The following is a 20,683-nucleotide window of genomic DNA, read 5'->3' as shown; positions in this document are numbered from 1 at the left end:
CACACACACACACACACACACACACACACAAAACAATGCTAATGAAATACATGTTTCGTACACAGCACCAACCAAATGCTACACACAAAACAATGCTAATGAAATACATGTTTCGTACACAGCACCAACCAAATGCTACACTCGGTGGTGGAGTGCAAGATCCAGATGGCTCAGGTAGTAAAGCAGCCATTGAAATCCGGTGTGTTATTTTGAGCTGCATATTGTGCCACAGGGTGGTCTAATTTGCTCTCGGCTACAATTTGGTGGCGAGTGTTCATCCCGGTGGGCAGCTGATTGGCAGTCATACCAATACAAAAAGCTGTGCAATGACTGCAGCAGAGCTTGTAAATGACACGACTGCTTCCACAGGTGGTCCGGCCCCTGATGGGGTAGGACAAATCCGTGACACGACTGGAATACAAAGTGCTCGGTGGTTGGATTGGGCAGGTTTTGCACCCGATTCTTCCACAGGGATATGGTACTTGTGGCACAGGGATGGTCTAGGATGTTGTGGAGGTCGGGTGTGTGCCGAAACACCACTTTACGAGAAATGGCAAGTGTCTCGGGTAGGCTGTCCCTCATTTCAGGGCACGATGATAGGTAATCGAAGCCCTGGCGAAGGATGTGGTTCAGTTGTTCCACTCCGGGGTGGTACTTCGTAACGAAGGGGACACTCCTTTGTGTTTGCAGACTAGGTCTGGGGGATAATGCCTGTCTGCACAAGACAGGCATTATGACATATGTACAGTTATTATAATCACAGAGATCAGCTCGCATTAGAGAATCTTCAGTTGTGTGAAGCCAAATTTTTGAAGGCGGTCAAATCATCATTGCAACAGGGACACCAGCGCCATAAATGCAACACCATTTTGCATTGTAATGGCATAGTGTAATGGTTAGTGTAGAAACCTGGTGTGCAGAAGGCCAAAGGTTTGAATCTTGTCATATAGAGTGATACTTTTTTATTTTTCTAAATCAAATCAAATCAAGAGACTCTATAATTTTTAATCAATTAATTGGTTTAAATGTAATGTCATCATCATAGTGACTTATTTATTTGCTCTTATTTTTCTTTCTATCATTCTTTTTTCATTGGGAATCTGCTTGTGATGCCTATAATCTGCAACCGAGTGCCAATCTGGGTTGCTCGTCAGTTGGCGTCCTGTGTAGCCATTGTGAGGATAGTTCCACAATGAGAGTGAGAAACTACCAATTGCTCTTAAAACTAAAACTGAAATTTTGTTGTGGAATATGGCTATGCAAACAAAAATATTATGAAATTTTCTGTCTCTAGTTTTGTCCTGGAGGTTAGACCTAAATGCCACGAACAAATCAATGCGATCTTAGTTCTGCCGCAGGTTGCCGATAGTCTTTTTGTCAGATATACTGCACATCACAATGTTGTGGTGAGGTTAGAACACGAGTTTAAATTCAGAGGTACAAAAGCTATCACCTGCCGCAGTTCAGTCATCGGTCACTTAAAATCACCTGCCGACTGAACATCTTCCACTTCTGCTGTACCTCACGGTGGCCGCTCCCAGCACTGTGAAGTCGTGCGCCACATTCGTGTGTCGACTATAAGCGAGGCGTATCCGGCAGACGATGCGGCAACACTGTAGTGACAAGTGACAGAAGCCAACTATCGAGTAATTTTAATTCGACTACAGCGACACTTGTGACGTAAAACAAGCGATTATTGGGTTTGGCTGTTAGGTGCCATCTTGGCACGTAAAAATACTGTCAAACGTACAGAAAGTGATAAAACATCTCACTCTATGATTATTTATGTGAAACTTTTTGTGCATCTGAAACTTCTAATTAATAACATTGTAAATTTACATTGGATAAAAGATGACAGTAAGCGAACATATTACTTTCAATGCGTACCGAAACGTGAGCACGCACCTGAGCAGATGAAATCGCCATCACCTCCCGAGCCTCCGGCAGGTGTGTCCGATGTCCAAATGGTGGGGTTCAGGTCACGCCAACCTGCAAGGTTGTTTCAAATTTAGCTGTGCCAGCAGCAAAGCGCGTTTGTCAAAAATCTTTTGTTCAACTCTTGCGAGTAACTCGACGACAGACTAGCAAGCGCATTAGCTGTTTACCTGGCACAACAATGGCCACACTGAATCAATTTCGACATTTGTTAATATCGCACATAAAAATGATTTGGGAGAGGAGAACGGGGGCTGGAAGCTGGGGGGGGGGGGGGGGGGGCAGTGTGCTGGTAGAACAGTAGCCTCACCCACTACTAACAGAGCAAACCCAGGTATGTGATGGTGGCAGAGTGTTAAGACATTTTCTTTCAGTATTTGCAACTACAGTATAACCTCGCTAATCCAACTTCTGTCAATGTGACTCCCCACTTCGTCCAACCATCCCATTTCTGGTATTTGTTTACCTACACCTGCCACGCAATAGTCAGGACTCTAACTGTCGACCGCTCACTGTCTGGGAAATGGAACATTAGAGAGTTGCCCATAGCTAAATGCTTTTAGTACGAAACAACTTGTTCCTAACTCGATCAATAAGTGTTACTGTGCATGCATTTGTTTTATAAATTAGTGACAGTGTTCCTCTTATATATTAAAGTGTGTAAAACTCAGTTATGACAACAACTAAAAATAAACACGAGATGCTGCCTTTACAAGAGGTTGTCGAGCCCAGTGACAAAAGCGAGTGGATCGGCACAGCTTACACTGACTGCACAATGGAAGCAGAATTAACTCCTAATTAACAAATTTGTCAAGAGAAACTTCACTGCCTGAGTTGTTAAGTATTAGCAGAGTCCTATCCGTTCACCATAAATTCTGAGAAAGTCACAAGTGAAAGAAATATTCGAAGTGAAATAAAACAACCCTTTTGTTTTACATTTATGTTTTGAAAGTTCTGTAATTCCAATGGTACCTAATAAGTGATTTCGCGTAATACACTAAATCTCATAAAATTTATTATTCCATTTCGTTACTAGTAGATCATTCTTGTCCAATATATGTTCACAATATTTTGCATTTACAAATGAAGCCATAATAAAGAAAATTTGGGTTAGCATTGTTATCTTTCAGTATTTTATATAATATGATGTAGATCCTATGAGAAAGTCTTTTTTATTGTATACACCAGCTTCAGCATAAAATATGCAAGGTTTTGTGGATAGTTACTCATAAAAAATGTTAAACTTATAATTGTTAATTTAATAAATTTACACTGTAGTTTTGTTGACTCAATTGTTAACAAATGTCTAAATAGGAGGAGCACAAGACTCAAGAATGGTCAGTTGGTGACAGTTTTGAGACGCAACCACTGTGTTGTACGTCTGTGCAATACTGCAATTGTTGTAATACAGTGTTGTGACTATGTAGCCTGTTGTGTGGAGTGGGCTCCCACTAAGAAGAAATGGTGCGGCTTGTCAAAAATAAACCACTATAAAAATGACTTGGTACCTGGATTATTTCATGGAATTCAAGTAACTTGATCCATTTAGCAGATGAAATGGACCGAGGTAATGACTACTTCAGCGGCAGCAGCAGCAGCAGCAGGAAGCAGATCACTCCGAGTTACACCGAACTAAGATATGTATAAGAAATCAACTGAACTATATAAGTGTCACTGCAGAACTAATTACTAAAGTGTTGTTGTTGTGGTCTTCAGTCCTGAGACTGGTTTGATGCAGCTCTCCATGCTACTCTATCCTCTGCAAGCTTCTTCATCTCCCAGTACCTACTGCAACCTACATCCTTCTGAATCTGCTTAGTGTATTCATCTCTTGGTCTCCCTCTACGATTTTTACCCTCCACGCTGCCCTCCAATGCTAAATTTGTGATCCCTTGATGCCTCAGAACATGTCCTACCAACCGATCCCTTCTTCTAGTCAAGTTGTGCCACAAACTTCTCTTCTCCCCAATCCTATTCAATACCTCCTCATTAGTTACGTGATCTACCCACCTTATCTTCAGCATTCTTCTGTAGCACCACATTTCGAAAGCTTCTATTCTCTTCTTGTCCACACTAGTTATCGTCCATGTCTCACTTCCATACATGGCTACACTCCATACAAATACTTTCAGAAACGACTTCCTGACACCTAAATCTATATTCGATGTTAACAAATTTCTCTTCTTGAGAAACGCTTTCCTTGCCATTGCCAGTCTACATTTTATATCCTCTCTACTTCGACCACCATCGGTTATTTTACTCCCTAAATAGCAAAACTCCTTTACTACTTTAAGTGTCTCATTTCCTAATCTAATTCCCTCAGCATCACCCGACTTAAATCGACTACATTCCATTATCCTCGTTTTGCTTTTGTTGATGTTCATCTTATATCCTCCTTTCAAGACACTGTCCATTCCGTTCAACTGCTCTTCCAAGTCCTTTGCTGTCTCTGACAGAATTACAATGTCATCGGCGAACCTCAAAGTTTTTATTTCTTCTCCATGGATTTTAATACCTACTCCGAATTTTTCTTTTGTTTCCCTTACTGCTAGCTCAATATACAGATTGAATAACATCGGGGAGAGGCTACAACCCTGTCTCACTCCTTTCCCAACCACTGCTTCCCTTTCATGCCCCTCGACTCTTATAACTGCCATCTGGTTTCTGTACAAATTGTAAATAGCCTTTCGCTCCCTGTATTTTACCCCTGCCACCTTCAGAATTTGAAACAGAGTATTCCAGTCAACATTGTCAAAAGCTTTCTCTAAGTATACAAATGCTAGAAACATAGGGTTGCCTTTTCTTAATCTTTCTTCCAAGATAAGTCATAAGGTCAGGATTGCCTCACGTGTTCCAACATTTCTACGGAATCCAAACTGATCTTCCCCAAGGTCGGCTTCTACCAGTTTTTCCATTCGTCTGTAAAGAATTCGCGTTAATATTTTGCAGCTGTGACTTATTAAACTAATAGTTCGGTAATTTTCACATCTGTCAACACCTGCTTTCTTTGGGATTGGAATTATTATATTCTTCTTGAAGTATGAGGGTATTTCGCCTGTCTCGTACATCTTGCTCACCAGATGGTAGAGTTTTGTCATGACTGGCTCTCCCGAGGCCATCAGTAGTTCTAATGGAATGTTGTCTACTCCCGGGGCCTTGTTTTGACTCAGGTCTTTCAGTGCTCTGTCAAACTCTTCACGCAGTATCTTATCTCCCATTTCGTCTTCACCTACATCCTCTTCCATTTCCATAATATTGTCCTCAAGTACATCGCCCTTGTATAAACCCTCTATATACTCCTTCCACCTTTCTGCTTTCCCTTCTTTGCTTAGAACTGGGTTGCCATCTGAGCTCTTGATATTCATACAAGTGGTTCTCTTCTCTCCAAAGGTCTCTTTAATTTTCCTGTAGGCAGTATCTATCTTACCCCTAGTGAGACAAGCCTCTACATCCTTACATTTGTCCTAGTTTTGTAATGTTTTGGAAACTGTTCTAGCAGTAAACACTTGCATTAGTCTCAAAGTAATTCTTTGAGTGGTGGAGGCCAATGTGGTCTGTAGCAAACACCCCCACGATCACACGTTTCTTGATGTCTATGGAACACAAGAATAATAATAAATGTTTGAGGTTTTTTGTTTAAATCAAATAATCTCTTTTCGATATTGAAAATTTTTGCCCCAGCAAAATTTCACTGTCTTTCCCACGTAACAACAGTTTTGTTACAGAAGTACGGCAAATCTAGTTGATTTTCAATCAAGTAATTTTCACTGAACAAAATTGACACTCGGTGTGGTGGCTGGTGAGGGCGATTGTAAATGGGAAATGCCTTTACGGTCACTCCAGCCAGTCACCGCGCCGAGGGTCAACTTTGTTTGCACGTAGAGTACTTATGTGGTGCTCATAAGCAACAGTTAACTACCGTGGTTCAAACAGTATTGCACTGCATACAATCAGTTTAAATTAAAAGTGATTTAAAAGTGTTTCTCATTCTGTGACAAAAACATGCTGGCTTTTAAAAAAATGTGTAGTAATTTGTAAATGGTATTATGTGCATACATCCATGCAACATCAGTACTGTAAACGGACATTGCCACGAATGAAGGTTTTTACTGCATTAACCTGAAAAGCTATCATTTGCAGAGCAACAAGTAAAAAGTAACAGTCCGTTTTTGTCACAATTAAGCATATTTACAGACTGATAGTATTGTTGTGCGTTATGTAACACAGTATGGTTTTCATGAAGTGTTGCTAGTCATTCATTATTACTGACGGTTATTGTGGTAACTAACTTAATCACTTTCCTAACTAATATTTTTTGAGTTCATGTCACACACCTTTTAGTGGAGGTAAATTTGATCAGGTTGCTGCTTTGCCTTTCAAACACAATATTTGTGCGATTTTAAAGTCATTATAATCCTTTACCAAAATTAACTTTTGCTAGTTACTGGAGCTGGTGAACATTTTATTCTGCCATCTAAATTTACTCAAACCAAATTTCAGCATTCAAAATTGTGGCTAACTATAATGAACTTCAATTTATTACCATTTTTTACATTTAGATCACTTTACATAGTAACAGGTATAGCCATCATGTAGTAATTATCTATCATCTATTGGTTGGAATCAATCTTCGAATTCGATGTCTCATTTCCACTAACAGCAGAACATAAGATAAATCTGTACCTACAGATTGGAAAATTGCGCAGGTCGCACCAGTGTTTAAGAAGGGTAGTAGGAGTAATCCATCGAACTACAGACCTATATCATTGACGTCGGTTTGCAGTAGGGTTTTGGAGCATATACTGTATTCAAACATTATGAATCACCTCGAAGGGAAAGATCTATTGATACGTAATCAGCACGATTTCAGAAAACATCGTTCTTGTGCAAGGCAGCTAGCTCTTTATTCGCACGAAGTAATGGCCGCTATCGACAGGGGATCTCAAGTTGATTCCGTATTTCTAGATTTCCGGAGAGCTTTTGACACCGTTCCTCACAAGCGACTTCTAATCAAGCTGCGAGTCTATGGGGTATCGTCTCAGTTGTGCGACTGGATTCGTGATGTCCTGTCAGGAAGATCGAGTAAAACCGAAGCGACATCAGGTGTTCCCCAGGGAAGCGTCCTGGGACCTCTGCTGTTCCTGATCTATATAAATGACCTGGGTGACAATCTGAGCAGTTCTCTTAGGTTGTTCGCAGATGATGCTGTAATTTACCGTCTAGTAAGGTCATCCGAAGACCAGTATCAGTTGCAAAGCCATTTAGAAAAGATTGATGTACGGTGTGGTAGGTGGCAGTTGACGCTAAATAACGAAAAGTGTGAGGTGATCCACACGAGTTCCAAAAGAAATCCGTTAGAATTCGATTGTTCGATAAATAGTACAATTCTCAAGGATGTCAATTCAACTAAGTACCTGGGTGTTAAAATTACGAACAACTTCAGTTGGAAAGACCACATAGATAATATTGTGGGGAGGGCAAGCCAAAGGTTGCGTTTCATTGGCAGGACACTTAGAAGATGCAACAAGTCCACTAAAGAGACAGCTTACACTGCACTCGTTCGTCCTGTTAGAATATTGCTGCGTGGTGTGGGATCCTTACCAGGTGGGATTGACGGAGGACATCGAAAGGGTGCAAGAAAGGGCAGCTCGTTTTGTATTATCACGTAATAGGGGAGAGAGTGTGGCAGATATGATACGCGAGTTGGGATGGAAGTCATTAAAGCAAAGACTTTTTCGTCGCGGCGAGATCTATTTATGAAATTTCAGTCACTAACTTTCTCTTCCGAATGCGAAAATATTTTGTTGAGCCCAACCTACATAGGTAGGAATGATCATCAAAATAAAATAAGAGAAACCAGAGCTTGAACAGAAAGGTTTAGGTTTTCGTTTTTCCCGCGCGCTGTTCGGGAGTGGAATGGTAGAGAGATAGTATGATTGTGGTTCGATGAAACCTCTGCCAAGCACTTAAATGTGTATTGCAGAGTAATCATGTAGATGTAGATGTATAAGGTACACGAGTCACAATAAAACCTTACATACACTGTAGACTACATGGGGCTTCAACATACAGTCTGTTTTGACAAGACATGTGATGTAGATATTTGCTGGCTGAACGCCTCCTTCACAGGCCCAGTAAATCAGAGATCATACGGGTGCTACCAGTTGCAGTGCATTGTCACACTCAATGTGCTGCAAGCATGGAGTCTGAGCCTCGGCCAGTCCCGGCTCTGCTAACTTTGTCTCAGCTTTGGTCGGTTCTTCTTAAGAGCTATTCGGTACAGTGTGACATTTCACTTAACTGTGCGACGTGACCCCGTTTCTCCCGACATTTGATGCGACATTTTCTGGATGCCACAACATTTTTTAGTTCAACAGAATCGTAGTGGCAGTGCCGTTTAACTTCCGATATTTGCTTGTGGTATAAAGGAAGCTCAAAGGTCCTCAGGCAGTCAGCATAAAAAGAGACAATCTAGCCATCTACTGTCACAAATCTTTCAAAACAAATGGGTATCGCAAGTATTTTTCAAAAAGAAGGGTTAGAATTTTTAATATTCATTATGCAGTTGCACTATCGACAGGTACTGCAAATTTGCTACAGAACAGTAATTCAAAAACATCCATAAAAATTAAGACGTTTACTTGCTGATGGAAGCACTAAAATTTACAATGATCAACAGATGTGTACGAGATTCACGACTGTGTACATCAAGAACTACTTTGTGTAAATTTGCAAGCACGGAGCACTTGGTGAAGTTCGTGGCAAAAATAGTAAATTTTTGGAGTTGCACACATTTTTACACCATTAGTTACAACAGTTTTTGATGGAACAGAATGGAGAGTACAAATAAATGTCGTGTGACTAGGGCCTCCCGTCAGGTAGACCGTTCGCCAGGTGCAAGTCTTCTGATTTGACGCCACTTCGGTGACTGGCGCGTCGATGGGGACGAAACGATGATGATCGGGACAACACGACACCCAGTCCCTGAGCGGAGAACATCTCCGACCTAGCCGGGAATCGAAGCCGGGCCCTTAGGATTGACATCTGTCACGCTGACTTCTCAGCTACCGGGGATGGACACAGAGAGTACAAAAATGTCAGATATTACTGCAAAGTACGTCAGTTAACTCAAAAGGCACCTCTGGAGTGATTTTTAAATTGAAGACCTGCTGCTGTTGTATTTATAAATTAAAAATGAAAGCTGGAACAATAACAGGAACATCTGTAATGGACTGCACACCTTTAATTTTAAATGGACCTGACTACCCACAGCAAGATGCTGCAAGGTGGGAAATAACTTATTTCCGATTTACTGCGAGTGCATTTAGAAAGAAAATCTCTCTGTGGAAGGGCCAGCTTTTGACAAAAAACATGGTCCATTTCCCTAAGCTAAATGGCTTTAAGGGAAACACAAATTTTGAAGAATTCATTATGCATTGAAAGACTTAGATGAAAAGTTTTCTAAATTTTTTGAGAACGTAGCCAGTCTTACATCTGTTTTAGAGCTGTGTATGAGACCATTTGTCTTTTAAGTTAAAAATCCCATTCTGCACGTGCAGCTTGAACTGACTGATCTGCGATGCAATTCCTGTTTAAACATAAGTTCTTTCATGTTAAAACTGCCCAAGAGTTCTACTGTTTACCTCGGGAAGAGTTTCCACATCTTCATACTGAGACTGCAAATGTGATACAATGTTCTGATCGGCACACGTGTGTGAAGGGCTCGTTTTGAAGTCATTACTGCACGGCACCCTGAGTGGCAAAAATCTCTGAATATATCTGCATCTGCCCGTACACCAATACTATGTGCCCGATATAAATTTTATAGTCTTCAGTGCAGCATACATAATTTCATAATAATGAAAATTTATTTTGTTTTTGTTAAATACAAAACTGAGCAGCACACAACTCATTTGACATTTCTTGCGCGACTGCAACGCCACCTCTTCAACTGGTCAGACAGCGAGGCGCGGTGATGGGGGACGCGTGGAGTCAAATGCCAGTGCTCTGCACATGTGCAGAATTCTTGCCCACCCTGACCTATGACTTTTTTGTAACGGAGCTACCGTACAAACAGTTATTTTGGAGTGCTCAGTTTCTAGCTCGAGATTACATTCAATAAAATTGTACCATCTTTTCTAGAATGTTCTGCATCAGTAATCTGCTGAAATGTCAATATAAATATACTTCTTTCTGTCTCAAGGAAGGACATACTTCCTACGATGAACTGACTGTTGCACCAGGGATGCAACAGAAATGAGACCGTATGATGAATTACCGTTGGTGGGGAGGCTTGCGTGCCTCAACGATACAGATGGCCGTACCGTAGGTGCAACCACAATGGAGGGGTATCTGTTGAGAGGCCAGACAAACATGTGGTTCCTGAAGAGGGGCAGCAGCCTTTTCAGTAGTTGCAGGGGCAACAGTCTGGATGATTGACTGATCTGGCCTTGTAACATAAACCAAAACAGCCTTGCTGTGCTGGTACTGCGAACGGCTGAAAGCAAGGGGAAACTACAGCCGTGATTTTTCCCGAGGGCATGCAGCTTTACTGTATGATTAAATGATGATGGCGTCCTCTTGGGTAAAATATTCCGGAGGTAAAATAGTCCCCCATTCGGATCTCCGGGCGGGGACTACTCAAGAGGACGTCATTATCAGGAGAAAGAAAACTGGCGTTCTATGGATCGGAGCGTGGAATGTCAGATCCCTTAATCGGGCAGGTAGCTTAGAAAATTTAAAAAGGGAAATGGATAGGTTAAAGTTAGATATAGTGGGAATTAGTGAAGTTCGGTGGCAGGAGGAACAAGACTTTTGGTCAGGTGATTACAGGGTTATAAATACAAAATCAAATAGGGGTAATGCAGGAGTAGGTTTAATAATGAATAAAAAAATAGGAGTGCGGGTTAGCTACTACAAACAGCATAGTGAACGCATTATTGTGGCCAAGATAGACACGAAGCCCATGCCTACTACAGTAGTACAAGTTTATATGCCAACTAGCTCTGCAGATGATGAAGAAATTGATGAAATGTATGATGAGATAAAAGAAATTATTCAGGTAGTGAAGGGAGGTGAAAATTTAATAGTCATGAGTGATTGGAATTCGAGAGTAGGAAAAGGGAGAGAAGGAAATGTAGTAGGTGAATATGGATCGGGGGTAAGAAATGAAAGAGGAAGCCGCTGGTAGAGTTTTACACAAACCATAACTTAATCATAGCTAACACTTGGTTCAAGAATCATAAAAGAAGATTGTATACCTGGAGGAATCCTGGAGATACTAATAGGTATCAGATAGATTATATAATGGTAGGACAGAGATTTAGGAACCAGGTTTTAAATTGTAAGACATTTCCAGGGGCAGATGTGGATTCTGACCACAATCTATTGGTTATGAACTGCAGATTGAAACTGAAGAAACTGCAAAAAGGTGGGAATTTAAGGAGATGGGACCTGGATAAACTGAAAGTACCAGAGGTTGTAGAGAGTTTCAGGGAGAGCATAAGGGAACAATTGACAGCAATGGGGGAAAGAAATACAGTAGAAGAAGAATGGGTAGCTCTGAGGGATGAAGTAGTGAAGGCAGCAGGGGATCAAGTAGGTAAAAAGACGAGGGCTAGTAGAAATCCTTGGGTAACAGAAGAAATATTGAATTTAATTGATGAAAGGAGAAAATATAAAAATGCAGTAAATGAAGCAGGAAGAGACCTTTGGAGAAAAGAGAACTACTTGTATGAATATCAAGAGCTCAGATGGAAACCCAGTTCTAAGCAAAGAAGGGAAAGCAGAAAGGTGGAAGGAGTATATAGAGGGTCTATACAAGGGCAATGTACTTGAGGACAATATTATGGAAATGGAAGAGGATATAGATGAAAATGAAATGGGAGATACAATATTGCGTGAAGAGTTTGACAGAGCACTGAAAGACCTGAGTCGAAACAAGGCCCCGGGAGTAGACAACATTCCATTAGAACTACTGACAGCCTTGGGAGAGCCAGTCCTGACAAAACTCTACCACCTGGTGTGCAAGATGTATGATGGTGGTGGTTAGTGTTTAACGTCTCGTCGACAACGAGGTCATTAGAGACGGAGCGCAAGCTCGGGTTAGGGAAGGATTGAGAAGGAAATCGGCCGTGCCCTTTCAAAGGAACCATCCCGGCATTTGCCTGAAACGATTTAGGGAAATCACGGAAAACCTAAATCAGGATGGCCGGAGACGGGATTGAACCGTCGTCCTCCCGAATGCGAGTCCAGTGTGCTAACCACTGCGCCACCTCGCTCGGTGCAAGATGTATGAGACAGGTGAAATACCCTCAGACTTCAAGAAGAATATAATAATTCCAATCCCAACTAAGTCACAGCTGCAAAATACTAACACGAATTCTTTACAGACGAATGGAAAAACTGGTAGAAGCCGACCTCGGGGAAGATCACTTTTGATTTCCTCGAAATATTGGAACATGTGAGCCAATACTGACCTTATGACTTATCTTAGAAGAAAGATTAAGCAAAGGCAAACCTACATTTCTAGCATTTGTAGACTTAGAGAAAGCTTTTGACAATGTTGACTGGAATACTCTCTTTCAAATTCTGAAGAAGGCAGGGGTAAAAATACAGGGAGCGAAAAACTATTTACAATTTGTACAGAAAGCAGATGGCAGTTATAAGAGTCGAGGGGCACGAAAGGGAAGCAGTGGTTGGGAAGGGAGTGAGACAGGGTTGTAGCCTCTCCCCGATGTTATTCAATCTGTATATTGAGCAAGCAGTAAAGGAAACAAAAGAAAAATTCGGAGTAGGTATTAAAATCCGTGGAGAAGAAGTAAAAACTTTGAGGTTCGCCGATGACATTGTAATTCTGTCAGAGACAGCAAAGGACTTGGAAGGGCAGTTGCACGGAATGGACAGTGTCATGAAAGGAGGGTATAAGATGAACATCAACAAAAGCAAAACGAGGATAATGGAATGTACTCGAATTAAGTCGGGTGATGCTGAGGGAATTAGATTAGGAAATGAGACACTTAAAAGTAGTAAAGGAGTTTTGCTATTTGGGGAGCAAAGTAACTGATGATGGTCGAAATAGAGAAGATATAAAATGTAGACTGGCAATGGCAAGGAAAGCGTTTCTGAAGAAGAGAAATTTGTTAACATCGAGTATAGATTTAAGTGTCAGGAAGTCGCTTCTGAAAGTATTTGTATGGAGTGTAGCCATGTATGGAAGTGAAACATGGACGATAAATAGTTTGGACAAGAAGAGAATAGAAGCTTTCGAAATGTGGTGCTACAGAAGAATGCTGAAGATTAGATGGGTAGACCACATAACTAATGAGGAGGTATTGAATAAAATTGGGGAGAAGAGTTTCTGGCACAACTTAACTAGAAGGAGGGATCGGTTGCTGGACATGTTCTGAGGCATCAATGGATCGCCAATTTAATATTGGAGGGCAGCGTGGAGGGTAAAAATCGTAGAGGGAGACCAAGAGATGAATACACTAAGCAGATTCAGAAGGATGTAGGTTGCAGTAGGTACTGGGAGATGAAGAAGCTTGCACAGGATAGAGTAGCACGAAGAGCTGCATCAAACCAGTCTCAGGACTGAAGACCACAACAACAACAACAACAACAACAACATGATGAATTGGAGATCTTGTTGTGGATAAAGCTGACAAACTGCCCCGAATGTGTTTTGGCTGCAGTTGGAGGTGTCCAACACAATGCGGCAATAAAATCACACTTACTTAATAAGTAATAAATAAATTACACACATGAGATAGCAAAACAAAGGGGTTGTCATACTATGGAGAAAAAAGTAGCTTTAAAAGTGTAATAAATGGAATTTTTAGACCTGCAGCATAGTACACCACATGAAGATGAAACTGATTTTCAGCTCTGCTCAATCAAGAAATGGCGACATGTTGACCGATGTCACATATCGTTCTGGACATACGTCAACTGCGTAGTTCATTCAGAGTTTCTTCCCCAGGTCAGACTGTCAAAAAACATTTTATTTTGAAGTTATAAGATGACTACATAACAATGTTTGTCAAAAAAGACCCTATTTGTGGAGGATAGGTGACTGCTTCTTCCACCACGACAATGCACCTGCACACACAGCCATCTCTGTTATACAGTTTTGGGCTAATAATGGCACGGTTCAGCTGCCCCACGAACTTTTTATTCACCTGACCCGGCTCTGTGTCACTTTTACTTATTTCCATGCATGAAAAGGGACACAAAAGGACACCAATTTGACAACACTAAAGAAATCGAGGGGCGGCAGGGGGGAGAAAAACCAGGGAGGAGTTGTCAGTCATTGCTAAAGATGACTACAAAAAATGTTTCAAACAGTGAAAGCGTCAGTGGGACAAATGTATTAGTTGTTGTGGGGAGTACTTTGAAGGGGATAAGATTGTTTCATAGACAATTTGAAAAAAATATAGCTTTTAATTTTTTTGGGGTCCCCTTCGTAGTTACAGAAATTCTGAAGAGAAGAAGACTACATAGGTCAGTCTAGCATTACATTCATAAAAAATATTGTCATGATTGCTTTACTGAAGAATATAATTGAAGGATACGTGGAAATGATTTAGAAGAGGGCAATTTTGCTAATAGGAGAGGAAAACTTTTCTAACAGGAGAAGTAGGAGCACTCTAGAAATAATTTTACCACAGCAATTAAAAACAGACAGCACACTTTGAATAAAAATGGACAGAATATTAGATTCACAGATTTGGAAAGATGTTTGATAGAGTGGAATGGAATAAAATATTTTCCATTTGTGTAGAAGTCAACTTCCTACTATGATGGTTACAATATGACAAGAACAAATATTTAAATTAACCCAACAGTGTGTGCAACAGGTGGGCACCCAATGTGGCTGAAAGGTCAACTTTGACACGAGAAACTAAAAGAGGTGGATTGAATTTTGGTATCTCAGGAACAGAATTTTAAAAAAGTAAGATGGAAAAGAGATGTCATAGCAAGGATTCCATAAACTACAATGATGTTCTATAAAAAGTAAAAGCTGCTAACCTTGAAAAATATAAAATTTACAACCACAAAAAGAATGGAGTTCAATTAGGGCTAATTAATGGTGTGCTTCTGGGTGTGCAGCCGGTTTGTTGTTTCCATTTCACACACAATATTTCAAGCACCAACCCAGCTGACTTCTTCAGGTGATGCAAACTGTAATGAGATGCTAGATGAAATGCGTTTGGCTGTCAAGAGAGTAATGCGGGATTCCTTCAAAAACTGCTGTAGCAGTATATTGTCAAGCGATCTTCCACAAAACCCGAAGAAATTCTGGTCGTATATAAATGCTGTTCGTGGCACAAATGTTAGAGTCTTGCCCTAGTGAATGAGACAGGATCAGAAATTGAGAGTAGAAAAGCAAAAGCTGAAATGTTTAATTCCTTTTTCAAATGTCCCTTTAAAAAGGAGAACACAGGAGTATCGCCCCAGTTTAATCCTCGTATCTCTGTAGACATGACAAAGTGGTATTAGTTTCAATGGTGTAGAGGAACAGCTGAAATCATTAAAACTCCAGGGCCCAGTCTGATTATATACTGAATTTGCAGCTGAGTTAGCCTCTGTTATGACGATAATCTATCGTAGATCCCTCTAAAAAAAAAAAAAGTTGTGTCGAGTTCTTGGAAAAAGGCACAGGTCACACCCGTCCACAAGAAAGGTAGTAGAAGTGATGCATAAAACTACTGTCCGATATCCTTGACAATGATTTGTTGTAGAATCTTAGAACATATTCTGAGCTCAAACACAATGAGGTACCTCAAACACAATGACCTCCTCAATGCCAACCAGCACGGACTTCGAAAAACTGATTGTGTGAAACCCAACTCGTACTTTTCTCATACGACGTACTGAAGGCTCGCACTTAACTTACACTTTTTGTCGAAAGTACAATCACGTGGGGTATCAAGTGAGATCAGTAACTGGATTGAGGACATTTTGGTAGGGAGGAGACAGTATGTTCTCTTGTATGGAGATTCATCACCGGATGTAGAAGTAACTTCTGGTGTGCCCCAGGGAAGTGCGTAGGGACCCCTGCTGTTCGTGTCGTATATTAACGACTTTGCAGACAATAATGACAGTAAACTCAGATTTTTTGCAGATTAAGGAATTACCTGTAATGAAGTACTGTCAGAAAGAAGCTGCAAAACCTTTCAGGCAAATCTTCATAACACTTCAGAGACTGGCAACTTGCTTTAAATGTTCAGATATGTAATACTGTGCACTTCACAAAATGAAAAAAACATAGTACCCTATGACTAATAATATCAATGAGTCACTGTTGGAATCAACCAACTCAGGCAAATACCTGGCTCTAGGGTGTAGGATGTAGAGATATGAAATGGAATGATCACATAGGCACAGTCATGGGTAAAGCAGGTGGTAGACATTGGTTTATTTGTTGAATACTGGGGAAGTGCAAGTAGTCTACAAAGAGATTGCTTACAAATCAACTTGTGTGTCTGGTTCTAGAATATTGCTAAAGTGTGTGGGAGATGTACCACATAGAACTACCAGGGGATACTGAACGTAAACAGAGAAGGGCAGCACAAATGGTCACAGGTTTGTTTAACCTGTGGTAGAGTGTCACAGAGATACTGAAGGAACTGAACTGGAAGACTCTGATGACACATGTAAACTGTCCCGAGAAAGTCTATTGACAAAGTTTCAATACCCAGCTTAAAATGATTATTCGATGAATATACTACAACCCCCTACGTACTGCTCACACACGGATTGTAAGGATAAGATTACAATAATTACTGCACACACAAACACACACACACACACACACACACACACACACACACACACACGGAGGAATTCTATCATTCTTCCCACACTCCAAACATGGATGGAACAGGAAGAAGCCCTAATAACTAATACAATGGGATGTACCCTCCGCTATGCACCTCACGGTGGCTTGCAGAGTATACATGTATAGATGCAGATGTTCCATGTACTCAGTCTCTTAACTATTGTCAGTTCTATGCCACTGTTTATAACTGATTTTGAGTCTGATTCCCAACCCCCAGTTTTTCAGTTCTCGCATTGATAAGTCTATGGGACAGGCACATTCTCTGAGTATTTTGCAGCTCTGGTGGATATGATGGCTGATGAGATCTTAACAGAGTTTTCAATTTCATCAGGGCTCCACGTCCAGCACCAAATTTATTACAATCTTGCCGGGCATAATGTCACCTGGTGCTGAGAAACTCTGAGAGAATATGCTTTACACAGATGTCAGAGTGGGATATGAAGAACAAAAGAATATCAAAGGGCCTAGTGGGCAGCAGGAGTCACACTAGGTTACAGACATCGGCGCAATGACGACAACAGTTCTCCGGAGTCTAGGCAGTGAGAACATACAAATGACAATGTGCAGTCCCCGAAGACGACGCGATGGAAGGTCGAAATATTGTGCATAAAATGGACGTGACAAACTGGCAGAATATCTGGAAACACATTATTAGTCAGCCATGCTGGAAAAACTGAGACACCACACGGAAAGCTATGGCCAAAGAACAACTGCATCACAGGTGAAACGTGGACAATGGAGAGGACAGAAATGAAAAGGTTACACTTCTTTCAAATTCAGTGCTACAAGAGACTATCAGGTGGGGTTGCAAAGTAAGGAATGAGAACAACCTGCAGTGAGTAAATGAGAAAAGATGTCTAGTAAAAAGAAATTAATTAAAATTTTAGAAAAATTTAGTTGTGAGGCACATATTAAGACACGAGCCACCGTCGTCAATATAGGAGGCGGCAGTTATGCCACAACAAAGAGGTAACAGAGAGAAGCGACAGGAGTAGGCAGCCACATCCGACATACTTTAAGGGTCGACAATAACTTTAAGGGTGGACAATAGAAGTGACAAAACAGAAACTGAGAGAAATAATAGAAGAGAGACTCACTGTAGTTGGAGTCTTCACCGGCAGACGCGTCAGCCGGGTCGTCCTCGGGCTTCACTCCCTTCGACTCGGAGGAGATCATTTCGTTCGTGTGCGTGTGAATCGTGTGCCACTTGTGAGCGCTCAGGTTTTCGAACCTGCAACAGACCCGGCGAGTACTCTTATTTACAATTTATTTATTTAATTTGCATGCAGCTGTCAAATTTATGTCTCCTGCAAAATGTAAGAAATAGTATCAACACAATAATAACGGTTGAAAATAAATGGGACACAAAACAACTTATGTTATTACTGCTTTACACAATTATTACACTATAGTCTCTATGCTCCAGCTTCAAACTTGTTCACAACACAGGCAATATCATACAATAATCCAGACTTCCAAGTTAACATTGTTTGAAGAATATCAAAAATTTTCTTACACAGACTCGGTTTACTGTCTGAGTGAAATACAGAGACTGTCTTTTCTCCAAGTTATAGAAAGTTTCACATTATTTGAATGTGGATTATCCAGTCTTCAGATTATCCGTGCACAATTTGCCACGCTTTTAGAAAAATGGAAAGTCTACATTATTATCTCGTAATTAGGTGGAATATTTTCATTAGAAATTTGCTGTTATGTATGTGACTCATGTTGAACTGCCAGCGCACAATACAGGCCGCAGTTCCAATTTAGAGACCCATAAATTTTTTTCCCCCCCTTGAAGGTTGTCTGTGGCCAATTTGCAACTTACTCAACACCAAGTAAGAAAATTATGTACGTTTTCCTGTGGGATGGTTCCTACAGTGCTAGGAATCTGACAAGATCAGAAATGACTCGTGAAATTGTCGGGACTGGCCAATCGGGAGAGGGCAGAGGTAAGAACCATGGGCGACGGGTAACACGCAGGTGCACGGTGGTGTGGGCGGCCATTGTCGAGGCCCGTGGCTGCTGGTGGGCTTTCAAACTCATCGGATCGGGATATCAGAGTCCGTTTCAGAATTACTGCTCTGTACTTCACTAGGGGGAATGCACCGTCGCTCGTATTTTTCTAGCCGTCGAAACAACTCATTAATGCTGTAGCTTCTAATAATGGAGCACTGACAAAGAGTGATAACCTGTAGCCATTTCTTGTTGTTGCTGAAGTTACTGACAGTTTACATGTGCTAGGAAGACAACATACTATCACTAATGTATTGTTCTAATGACTGAGAACAAATTAAGTCCGTTGCAACCTGTGTCTGTACAGGTACGAGCAGCCCACAGTGGCTCGCCTTCACGCATTCATTTTGATATATTTTGTGACTACAGCCCTTCTGGCCTGTTACTTATTTTGTACGTGATATGTAAGCACTGCCTCCGTCTTTTATTGTTAGTCAGTACTTACACTTTTTGTATAAGAAATGTATTTTCCTATAAATTTGTGACTATGTTATAGGCTATTTTAATTGTTTTAATTCTGATGAAGGCACTCTTACAAGTGTTGGAACCTGGACAATAAGACTAAAAATAATAGTGACTGGGGGCTCATTTGTTTCAATTTTAACAAATTAAGAAGTTAGAAAAGGAAGAATCTGCAACAAACTCTATCACGTCTGTGGAATAAGCGTACAAACAGAGATCGAGGAACCCTTCACGAGTTACACCCGTGCACTAGAAAGAATGTGTGTGTCATCACGTATCCTGTAAATTTGCTTGACAATACCAATGTTTTAGCACTCACAAATATGTGAACAGGGACTAGTAAAAATGTGAATGAAACCCAAAACTAAGAAAAATGGGGCTAATATTTCCTGAAAGTGAACTAGATGAATGTGATACACAATGTAATGTGTTTTTAAGTGTAACTGTGAAAATAAAGGTGTGTCCAACTGCGACACACAGTAAATTTTGCAAGTGCAGTATGTTTCCATTTCTGGTAAAAATGTGTAATTTTGATTATTATTGTCTTTTGGTTATCTATGAAGTCTTGGATCCATTTTAACTCAGAGAACGTGAAGGTAGATGTATATATTTCAGCCTCAGATGTGTTAATTGTGTTACATATAAACAGCCTACGACCTACACTTTTTTAAGTACGCTCACTTGTTCTAGTATTGTGATTGTGTACATTGTAACATTTATCTGCTTCATTCCTTAGGTAACAAGAAATGCATTTATTTTAAACAGACAGAAAGAATATATTGTTAAAAATTTAAGTTGCACAAGAACACTGCGTTAAGAGTTATTTATAGCCTATCTGTGACACATTACAGAGATTTAGTTTGTGCTGAAATCTACAGCAAAAACAGCTCACAGAGCAAACTGAAGTCCAGAACAAATACAATTTTCATTTCAGATTCTTCGCCAAAATACGAGCAACTGTTTAATAGAAGACCAGTTCTGAACTGAAAAGAGATGCAGTGATGATAAACTGTTGAGGTCATCTTCATTCCCAAGACTAGTTAGGTGCCATTATAGCTATCTACGTTCAATTTAATATGTTTGCTGTAGTGAAACCTTGATCTCTCTCTAAAATTTTTACTTCCTGCACTTCACACCATTACCAAATTAACTATCTCTTGACATCTTAGGATGAATCTTGTCAACTAATCCCTTTTTTTAGTCGAGTTGTACCATTAATTACTTTCTTCCCCCCGTTATATTCAGTACCTCCTTATTAGTCATATGATGCGCCTATCTTATTTTCAGCATTCATCAGTAACACAACATTCCAAAAGCTTTTACTTTCTTTGTGTATGAACTTTTTAAATCCACATTTCACTTCCATGAAATATCTACTGCAGACAGATACGTTCTGACAAAGACTGCTTAACATTTAAATTATTTTTT

The 20,683-nt window shown here is 40.5% G+C and overlaps 1 protein-coding gene across 1 annotated transcript in view; it reads right to left on the bottom strand.

Moving 5' to 3' along the window:
• The window catches only part of LOC126212786 (uncharacterized), a 292,909-nt gene that overhangs the window by 101,315 nt on the left and 170,911 nt on the right, over positions 1-20,683 (bottom strand). The window contains exons 18-19 of the mRNA XM_049940189.1: positions 17,875-18,008; positions 1,906-1,989 (exon numbers count right to left, since the gene is read on the bottom strand). Coding sequence (XP_049796146.1) covers positions 1,906-1,989; positions 17,875-18,008 — 218 coding nt within the window. The remainder of the gene's footprint in view (positions 1-1,905; positions 1,990-17,874; positions 18,009-20,683) is intronic.

This window comes from Schistocerca nitens, chromosome 11 (assembly GCF_023898315.1).
Source record: "Schistocerca nitens isolate TAMUIC-IGC-003100 chromosome 11, iqSchNite1.1, whole genome shotgun sequence".
Lineage (NCBI taxonomy): Eukaryota > Metazoa > Arthropoda > Insecta > Orthoptera > Acrididae > Schistocerca > Schistocerca nitens.
Note: the sequence above shows the minus strand (reverse complement) of the source record. Positions and strands in the feature narration are given on the sequence as shown.